Source organism: Salvia hispanica, chromosome 3 (genome assembly GCF_023119035.1).
Source record: "Salvia hispanica cultivar TCC Black 2014 chromosome 3, UniMelb_Shisp_WGS_1.0, whole genome shotgun sequence".
NCBI lineage: Eukaryota > Viridiplantae > Streptophyta > Magnoliopsida > Lamiales > Lamiaceae > Salvia > Salvia hispanica.
In genome coordinates, this window is record NC_062967.1 from 22591726 (window position 1) to 22602146 (window position 10421).

General features: G+C 38.1%; 1 protein-coding gene across 7 annotated transcripts; it reads left to right on the forward strand.

The window, feature by feature from the left end:
* The first annotated feature begins 229 nt into the window (after nucleotides 1–229).
* LOC125213458 (protein phosphatase 2C and cyclic nucleotide-binding/kinase domain-containing protein) lies at nucleotides 230–9552 on the forward strand. Of its 7 annotated transcripts, none has more exons than XM_048114019.1 (16): nucleotides 230–490; nucleotides 789–1931; nucleotides 2598–2729; nucleotides 2847–3077; nucleotides 3177–3302; nucleotides 4462–4524; nucleotides 4696–4778; nucleotides 5946–6177; nucleotides 6270–6592; nucleotides 6727–6814; nucleotides 6952–7018; nucleotides 7237–7514; nucleotides 7600–7665; nucleotides 7754–7875; nucleotides 8717–8870; nucleotides 8951–9552. In XM_048114019.1, exons 2-16 carry the CDS (start codon nucleotides 897–899, stop codon nucleotides 9191–9193), a joined length of 3243 nt encoding a protein of 1080 aa, XP_047969976.1. In that variant the 5' UTR covers nucleotides 230–490; nucleotides 789–896; the 3' UTR covers nucleotides 9194–9552. The 7 variants fall into 7 exon arrangements, 6 of the variants coding, with proteins under 6 accessions (XP_047969976.1, XP_047969975.1, XP_047969978.1 ...); XM_048114018.1 differs by having other exon boundaries at nucleotides 230–453; XM_048114020.1 differs by lacking the exon at nucleotides 230–490 and adding an exon at nucleotides 592–610.
* The last annotated feature ends 869 nt before the right edge of the window (nucleotides 9553–10421 follow it).

Consider the following 10421-nt stretch of genomic DNA (forward strand, 5'->3'; position numbering starts at 1 on the left):
AACAAGTAAAATAAAATCAACGGATGTAGACAAAGCACATGTGCCAAAAAATTGCTAAATGAAATAAAAACAAAACATACACATCTTCCCTTTATATTTTATAATGCTTGTTAAATATTAATGAAGGCTATAATCTATATAATAAAAAAAGTTACTTTATAGAAATTGATAATAAAACATTCTGTATAAATAGAAGCGGTTGGGGGGAATGGGCGAAGTCTGGCATGGGTCCAGCTTTATCTCCATCGCTCTCCAATCCAACCCAGAGAGAGAATGGACCCCATTCCATCCCAGTCTCACTCCATACCCACACACTCACACTCACACACGCACTGCTGCTACGTCTCCTCACTCCTCTCCACATCCAGTACACCTCAATTCCCTCATCATCTACTTACCATCAATCATATTACATCACTCACATCCTCATCCCCTTCTTCCTCCACTCCCCCTGTATGTATACGCATCTACTCTGCTTACTTCACTGCTTGTATGCTCGCGCATTCAGATTAGGCCTCTTTTCTACTGTTATTACTAATTTTATCGCGCTTTGTTTTCTACTGTTATATGCCACTGTTTCGTTGTGATGCCTGATTGCTGGCGGAATATGGTAACTGTGATTTATGTAGTAAAAGAGTTATGTTGCTTAGTTTGAAGATTAATTAATTTCTGCGATTTTCTGATGAGGAAATGAACTAGTGCTGATCTTTTTTAACCCTCCAGTTCGATTTTTTGTACTGCTACAATTGATTTTGATAGCATTTTGAATTTGATCTTGTTGACTACAGAAAAAAACTTCCATTGAAAGTCGGCAACTGTTGTGGGGCTTTGTGACAGAATTGTGTATTATGGAAACCTAATGCACCTGGGATTTTGGAGATTTGGAGTTCTGAGTGATGGGTTGTGTTTATTCTAAGACATGTATTGGTGAGTTGTGTGCCCCTCGAGATGTTAATCTGCAAGGAAGTGGAGCTGTAAAAACCGCTGCAAGTGAGTTTGCAGTGTTCTCGCCTGCCAGTTCTGAGAGTGAGGGAGAGAAAGAAGGTCAATTAAATCAGGTTAATTCAACCAGTGATCATGAGGTGGGTATTACTCGGCTGTCTAGGGTGTCAGCTCAATTCTTACCTCCTGATGGCTCCAAGTATGTGAAGGTTCCATCTGGGGAATATGAATTACACTACTCATTTCTGTCTCAGAGAGGTTACTACCCTGATGCTCTTGATAAGCCCAACCAAGATAGTTTTTGCATTCATGCTCCATTTGGAACGAGTCCAGATGACCATTTTTTTGGAGTTTTTGATGGTCATGGCGAATACGGAACTCAGTGCTCGCAGTTTGTGAAACAGAAGTTATGTGAAAATTTGCTCAGGAATAGTCGATTTCACATGGATGCAGTTGAAGCCTGCCATGCAGCTTTCTTGACAACAAACTCCCAATTGCATGCTGACACGCTGGATGACAGCATGAGCGGAACAACTGCAGTAACAATCCTGGTTCGTGGTAGGACGCTTTATATCGCTAATGCTGGTGATTCGAGGGCTGTCGTAGGCGAGAAAAGGGGGAATGACATTGTAGCTGTTGATCTTTCTATTGATCAAACACCTTTTCGGCCTGATGAACTTGAAAGGGTGAAGCTTTGTGGAGCTAGAGTTCTGACTTTGGATCAGATTGAAGGACTCAAGAATCCACACGTGCAGTGTTGGGGAACTGAAGAAGATGATGATGGTGATCCTCCTAGACTGTGGGTCCAGAATGGTATGTATCCTGGTACAGCTTTCACAAGAAGCATTGGTGATTCTATTGCTGAGACTATAGGCGTTGTTGCAAACCCTGAAATTGTTGTCCTGGAGCTTACACAGAGTCATCCTTTCTTTGTTATTGCAAGTGATGGTGTCTTTGAGTTTCTTTCCAGCCAAACTGTGGTGGACATGGTAATTTATGTCTTCCCTCCCTTGTCATGCTACAGTAGTTCACCCCGGAATAATATATCGTGACATTATTCAGTACTCCCTCCGTTTCTTCATAGTTGAGTCATTTTACCATTTCGGAAAGTTTCTTCATAGTTGAGTCGTTTCCTTATATGGTAACTTTTTTCTCTTTCTTACTTTACTCTCTCTTACTTTATCCTCTCTACTTTATTCACTTTATACTTTATTCTCTCTACCTTTTCATCTCTCTTACTTTTTTATCTATTTATCTAACACACCTAACATTCATTTCTAAAACTCCGTGCCAAAAAATTCCGCCTCAACTATGAAGAAACGGAGGGAGTATTTAACAATAACTTTCAGTAACCACATGACCCTAATATATCTGCTCTGTTTTCATTTGCCTCTTGCACTATATATCGTTATGAGAACTGTCCTAATTCAGTGTCTAAAAGCAAAACTTTTTGCTCCTTGATAATGTTGGTTCGTAAGTTTAGCCCTCTGACCCTTATCTTTAAAGTAGAATAATCACACAAACTTGTTAGAAATGTAATAGGTTCCATTGTATCCAGCAAATTTAAAGGAATTGCTGTTTAGTGTTATTTGACAGTGCTCTATGCAATCTTTCCCCTCTCTACCACTGATGCCTCCTTTTTGTCATTCATTCAGGTTGCAAAACATAAGGAACCGCGTGATGCTTGTGCTGCAATTGTTGCTGAATCATATCGTCGCTGGCTACAATATGAAACCCGTACAGATGACATAACTGTTATAGTTGTTCATGTAAATGGTTTAAATGATGTAAGCATGGACTTTACTGCCTTATGTTGTGCCACCTTCATTGTAATTCTAATGTTTCTGTTTTCATCTCTGTTATTTTTTCTAAACTCTTACTGATAACTTCATGTGTACATGCAGGCTGCATTTGGTCACTCAGCAGACTTGGATCCAGTTTCAAGACCATCTTTACCTCAAGTTGTTGAAGCATCAGGATCCGATTCTCCATCTCTTATGAACTGGAGATCCAAAAACCAACGTGCAAGGCATGATATATCCCGTGCACGACTGCGTGCTCTTGAAAGTTCTCTTGAGAATGGTCAAGCTTGGGTTCCTTCATCCCCAGCCCATAGAAAGACCTGGGAAGAAGAAGTAGATCCCTTTCTGTGAACTTTACTCCTATACATTATTTAAATGTTCATTTTTTAAAATTCAATTGTCCTTTGATCTCATTTAACATATATATGGCAGGCTCAAATTGAACAGGCATTGCGGGACCATTTTCTCTTTAGAAAGCTTACTGATTCACAGTGTCAAGTATTGTTGGACTGCATGCAAAGAATTGAAGTTGGAGCAGGAGACATAGTGGTAAAGCAGGTGATTCTCTTTTTAACTCCTAGCACCTTGAGTGCTTAACTTAGGCGCTTAACAGAGGTGCTTTGGTACCCTATTCGTCATCAATAATTTAAACCTGTTCATGTACATGAAACCTAATGGTCAAATTTTGGATTTGTAAATAAATCTACAACTTCAGTGAAAAACACAGAATTTCATTCTGAAAGTGCATCAAACCAGGTGGAAGGAAATAAAAGTACTTTTAATCTGCAGAAGCTCATTCTGGCACTACACTAAAATCCCTGCACTAAAGACACGTATATGAAACCCTAAGGCCCAGCTAGTATAAAACTCTACCTTAGGTTGGAACTGTGTTGAGAGGTGGGTAGCGAGTCACCGAGAGGTTTAGATTGAGCGAGAAAGAACTGATCTAGTTACTGTCCTGTAGATTTTTAGTCAGTTCATTTAGAAAATCTTCTGCTTGTGGGGCAGTTTGAGAGATTTCTTCTTCTGCTTGAGAGGTTGGATGGGCAGCAAGCGGAAGATTTTTAGTCTCCATTCTATTCATTACCCTCCATCCAACTGCCCACGCCTGCTGCTCTTCCGCTTGTTAGGCAGTTTTCGTTCCTTGCTCTTTTGGTTTTTCTGCGGTGCTATACATTGTCTTATGTCATTAAGCATGAGTAGGATCCCCCATGGACGATTCCAACTCCAGCCTTGAGGACCAAACTGTTTTGTCAGCTGGGCAGTTCATATCAATCCACATGCTGATGTCATACTTTAGAAGATTAAATTAGTTTGTTTTCTGTTGCTATTCTAGTTTATCTTTAAGAGTCTTTAGTTTATTATATGATTAGGTTTATCTTGTAGTATTATAGTAGGAGTAGGAGTAGGAGTCTGTCTTGCTATTTAAATACCTTCTTGAGTTTACAGAGAAGGGTGTCCAGAAAATAATAATCGAGTCCAGCAATTTGCTGTGAAGGCCCTCAGCAGAGGTGGCGTTATGCTTGTTACTTAATCTGTTCGGTTATATCAATTTAATTTCAGTCCTTTTCTATTTTCAGTTCTATATTTGCTGCTCTCCTATTCTTTGTTCCGTTCTTTTAAGATTCCAGCAGCCAACAGCCACCTTCATCTATCTGTCTTAGCACATATTTTAGTCTGTTGCTGCTTGTATAAGTTACTAATTTGTATTTTTCAGGGTGGAGAAGGTGACTGTTTTTTTGTTGTTGGTGATGGAGAGTTTGAGGTCTTGGCTACTCAGGTGAATTTACTTGCTATATGGTACAGAAAGAATTGTGTTTTATTAATTGCTATTTAGCTGATAAAAAAAGCCGTCTTATTGTTACCAGACTTTTCGTCTGTGGTTAAAACCATTAACCAAATATCTTAATTTTCTTGTTGTGAATTTTCTCACTCTGAACTTATATGCCAGGAAGAGAAAGATAGCAATATTCCCAGGGTGCTACAGCGCTACACCGCTGAAAAGCTATCTTCCTTTGGAGAGTTGGCACTGATGTGAGATGTCGATTACCTCCTTTTTTCATACTAAAATAAAATCTTTAAATCACTCATTTGAATTTCTTTTTTAAGTTAAGGCTTAATATAGGGTTCAGCCAGCCAAAAGTTGATCATATATTTGTTAGAGATTGCATCAGTTTCTCTTGTTTATATTATCTACTCCCTGTAAGACTTATAAACCTTCCCTCTGTGATAGTGAGTACATAGCGCCAGTTTAGCAATGACTTTTATTTGTGTAATAACTAATGTTATGTAACATGCCGTACATACTCTACTCTACGTAGTACGTATCCCTCTTCCTGTGGAAGCCCATAAAGTCCTTCAGTTCTTATTGCTCTCCTTATTTAACCAACCATGTTTCAGTTAGAATCATTTTATGATCTCTTAAATAATCCAATTCATCCTTTCTATTCCTCCATCCATGTCATTCTCATCTTTTTCCTCAAATTTAATGCTCTCGACAATTCAACTCAAGAATGTTGTTTATTGATATGAAATCAATCAGGGTTGAGTTTGAGATTTTTAAAGGAATTTACCATGTGTCATATTCTGAAGAGTTTTTAGAGTGAATACCTCAAGAGGGTTCTAAATATGTATTTAAGAAATTTCTCAAGTGAGCTGATGAACTGGAGACATTAAATCCTAATATTTGATCATTGATGAAAGTGAGAAAAACAAAAGCCACATTAATCTTTACTGCGGCATAGTTACATCAAGTTATCAAGATGCCGTAAAAAGTGGGTGCATGTGGAACATGACAGTATCTTAGTTATATTTTTCATCATTGAGTTGCTGGACTTCAAAATTTTCGTAAATTAGGATCGTTATTTAGACACAAGAAGTTCATATGATGCTGAACCCTGTTTATTTTCTTTTGCTAGCAACATTCTTGGTTTCAATATTTGCTTGTTATTGGTCCTAGGCTTTTGTGTAGTTTGAACTTAGGGTATTATAAAATAATTTAAATGAGTAAATAATTCTGTATGGAATGTGACACATGGTCTCCACCAATGGGCGATAATGAAAGGTCTCCAAGGAATATGGGTATTGTATCCCATTTCAATTGAAATAGAATCCTTTTCTTTATCTGTAAGGTAGTCAGTATATCTTTGTTTTTACACATAAGTTAATTTCGTTACTTAGATTGTTTGTGTTGAATTGCAGGTACAACAAGCCACTCCAAGCTTCTGTTCAAGCTGTGACCAATGGAACTCTCTGGGCACTTAAACGAGAAGATTTTAGAGGAATTCTCATGTCCGAATTTTCTAATTTATCATCGTTAAAGTTACTTCGATCAGTAGATCTTCTTTCAAGGTTGACAATCTTACAGCTGAGTAGTATTGCAGATTCACTTTTAGAGGTGACTTTTTGTGACGGTCAGAAGATAGTTGATAAGGTACATTTCCTCTTTCCTTTTTTTCCTCTCTAAAAATGTTGTGGTTTTTAGTTGCAACTCTCTCTCAAATTCTCTTTGACTCATCTATGCAGAATGAGGAACTCTTGGGTTTGTATGTCATACAGAAAGGAATCATAAAAATTACTTGTGAGATGGATTTGGTAAAAAGTGCCAATCTGTCCAGTCTCATCTTGCCTGCAGTTGAGGAGCAAGATGATAGTATGTCTGGTAAGAGCTATTCAGTGGAGAAGAATGAAGGCAGCTATTTTGGAGAATGGACACTTCTGGGTGAGCAAATCACTTCTTTGAGTGCTGTTGCTGTTGGAGACGTGGTGTGCTCCGTATTAACAAAGGAAAAGTTTGATTCAGTTGTTGGGCCTCCAACAAAGCTTTCTCAGGATGATCATGATCAAAAGTATGTCATCATTTTCTCTAAATACTTTACTCTTTTCATGTAACATTCTAGCTGTCTAAAAATAATGTCTAGATATCTGCAGATAGAAAGACCTGTTTTCTAACTCTACTTTTTATTTTGCTTTAAATTTATAGGTCAAAAGAAGTCTCAACTAGTTTATCTCCTGAACCTGTTAAAGATTTAGATACATCAACCATAAACAAGGTTCAACTTTCTGATTTGGTAAGTGGCCAACATTTGTCCTTTCTTTTTTTTGGATTAAATTTAAAGGCCGCCACACGGAGGACTCGAACCTGAGAGCAACATTGTCCTTTCTAATGACTTCTATGGAAGACAATAATTTTACTTATTTTATCCAGGAGTGGAGAAACTATTTGTATTGCACAGATTGCAGTGATATTGGTCTCATACGTGTGCCTGACTCAGGTTAGTTTTATTCACTTTGTTTTGCATGTTTAGCATTTTACAAATGTTTGTGATATCAGTCTGGATTTTCCCACTGGCGCGCTTATTGTCCAGCTGCTTACATTATTTTATACTTATACCAGCCTAATTTGGAGTCGGTATGAAAATTTCTTACACAGTCATGATAAGGAAGATTTTTTGTTAATGAACTTAAAAAAGTTGTACATTTTCATCTGCAGAGAAGTTGTTTACCTTAAAAAGATTCTCAAAGCAGAAGGTTAGGAACCTTGGTAAAGAAGCAACAGTATTGAAGGAGAAGAACCTAATGATGTCTATAAGTCAGTCTGTTTTCGTGCCTCAAGTTGTATGCACTTCTGCCGATGAATCATATGCTGGCATACTTCTTGATACACGTATTGCTTGCTGTATGAAATCAATAATTCACAGCCCACTGGCTGAAACATCTGCACAATTTTGTGCTGCCTCTGTTGTTCTTGCATTAGAAGGTTTACACAAGGTGTGCTTGACTGAAAATTCTGATTTCTTACTTGAAACTCTTCCTTGTGTCAATTCTGCTTTTGTGATTGGTATTCATATTTCAGATCGGAATTCTGTATCGAGGAGTGTCCCCTGATGTTCTGGTGTTTGATCATACAGGATATATACAGGTTCGATGATATTTATTTCCAGATTCATTACACGTCCTTTCTTTAAGGAAATATTAAGTCATACTGAGTTTGCAATATTTCAATCTAGCTAGTGGATTTCAGATTTGGGAAGCAATTATCTGGTGAAAGAACATTCACAATTTGTGGTATAGCAGATTCTCTGGCTCCTGAAATAATCCAAGGGAAAGGCCATGGCTTCCCTGCTGACTGGTATGACAATTAGATTAGATTTCTTTTATTACAATTGCCATAAAAAAAACTCTTTCAAATGTGACAGTGAAATGTTTATTCTCTGTGGCTATCGTAATATACGAAGATGACAGCCTAATATTCCTTTTAGGCCTCTCATTAGTTGGTGATGTTGCCATGTCAATGAATGATATTAGTTCTTCTGGTATGTTTGCACCTTCTATAAGCAAGTGATAGACTATTTCTTGGACTAATTATGTTTTGTATACGATAAGAGTAAAGGCAGAGGAGATGGATAATCGGTTGCAGAGAATAAGGAGCACAGTAAAACCACCAAACAGAAAAGAATATGACTCAAAATAGTATAGTAGTTCTATATATCAATAAATTGAAAATAATCACAGGATTGCGCCTTCGAAAAGGCCACAGCTAAGGAGTGCAACACACGGCAATCGCCAGCAACACTCAGCTTGGCAAAACTCAACTAAATTTCTGGACAATTTAAACTGAGAAACATAGCCCAATTATATAGTTATCTACTAAAGATACCAAAAGACTCCTGAACATACTAAAACTAGGAAAAAGATAAATACCAACTAAAGTCTCCTGAAAGATAAAATCAAACAACCAAGGATAAACTAAAGATAAATTTTGACAATGATCTAAACTAATTAAAGATGATATCACAGTATTGCCCTCATGTTGGATAGTTGTAGACCCAGCGTATACTTGCATGTTGTATGTATGGCATTCTGGAATTTTGTGCAACTGCTAATTTTGTGCTGTTGTCTGATTACTTTTGTGCAGCTAATTAATTATATTGGCCATCCTAGAATTTTCTTAAAATAGCCTAGTTGTACAGGTGGGCAGTGGGAGCTTTGATCTACTTCATGCTGAAAGGTGAAATGCCTTTTGGATCCTGGAGAGAGAGTGAGCTCACATTCGCAAGAATTGTCAAAGGACAATTGACACTTCCACAAGAATTTAGCAATGAAGCTGTTGATATCATCACTAAGGTTATATCATCAATGCCATTTCCTTACCTTTTGCAGTTAGTGCATATGAACATGAATTCTAACGATAATATAGTATTCAGTTACTTGAAGTAGAAGAAAGTGCAAGACTTGGAAGTGAAGGCATTGACTCCATTAAAGCCCATCCATGGTTCCATGACATAGATTGGGAAGGACTAGCAGAACGCAGGGTTGCGGTTCCCCCTGATATTATCTTCCGTATAAATCAATACCTTGAAACCCATTTTGATGATGCGGCTGCTCCATCTTCCCCTCTCCGGGAATTTGAAGAACCTAATGTGCCAGAATGGCTTGAAGATTGGTAGGGGAGCAGTTGAAATTTGTCTCTGTGGAGTTTGCAACATTGCAGAACTTGCTTGTTGTAAAGACCTTCGGTAAGAGTCCGTCCCCTCTTCACACTATGATCAATCAATCAGCACGGAGGGAAAATTAGCTGCCGCTTGCTTGTTCAGTGCACACAGAGGAAGGATAGTATTTAGAGTTCTCTACGTTTAGTGAGTAGGTAGATATATATGTAAATGAAGGAACTCTCTTTTGGTTTGCATACCACGTCTGAGTAAATTAAGTTATTTAAAATCATAAAATTATAGCCATTTACGGAATTAATAGGTTTCTGTATCCTAGATTATTATTGAACATAATCGAAGCATTGTTGTTGCATTAACCATAATGCTTGTTTTCGATATGTTAAATTTCATGACATTTGCAACCCTTAATATAGTTGAAGATTTGAATTTCTCTTATTTGATTATTTCGAAATCAATCAATCAAAATTCTTAGATGCAAACGTGATTTAAATCATAATTTTAATAAATGCTAGTATGAAGAAGATGATGTTAATGAAGACAATACATTCATGAAACAAAATGTACACTTTTGGGGAAAACATAATCAATTAAATTCACTCACACATCTAACTAACATTCTGTCAAAAAGTGAGCACAAATCAAGTTAATTAGGGTTTGAATGCGATAGCAAGGCCAAGTTTGCCAAGTCGACGAAAACCCCAAATGTTGGCCTCATGGCCTTTAGCTGCATTGTTTGCCACAACCATCTTCTTCCAATCACAGTTAATAACCATCATGTTCAAGCTCCTCCACCTCTTCAATCCCAACTTGTAAATTCTCCCACCTTCATCCAACCCTACAACCACAAGCCCTTCATTGCCGCCATTGATACCCGCCGTCTCCTCCTCCGTCAACGCCTCCATCAGCCTCTCCCTTCTCGTCACAAACATCCTGTTCAGGTCTCCCTTCACATCCGAACCCTCCAGCCTCTTCCGATACAAGAAAACCGCTTCATTCCCCTCTAGGGCTAGCACCAGCCCCGGAAATTCCTCTATACGAGGAGGCCGACGTCGCTCTTCTTCGTCACTGCAGCGCTTTCCTCTCTTCTTTTTAGCCTCGTCGCCGCGTTTTCTCTTGTAAGTGGGAGAAGGAGGAGGGCTAAAACTCAACGAAGAATTGATCGAGGAATTCGAATTCAGTCGTGGCTCGGAAACTGGTGGAATTGTGCGGAACAGCGATAGAGATG

Excerpts from the sequence above, each read along its gene's own strand:
- LOC125213458 (XM_048114019.1), top strand. The coding sequence starts at position 897 with ATGGGTTGTGTTTATTCTAAGACATGTATTGGTGAGTTGTGTGCCCCT. Across the intron at positions 4,525-4,695 it reads TTGAGGTCTTGGCTACTCAG|GAAGAGAAAGATAGCAATAT; the intron begins GTGAATTTACTT and ends CTTATATGCCAG. Across the intron at positions 7,019-7,236 it reads CATACGTGTGCCTGACTCAG|AGAAGTTGTTTACCTTAAAA; the intron begins GTTAGTTTTATT and ends TTTCATCTGCAG.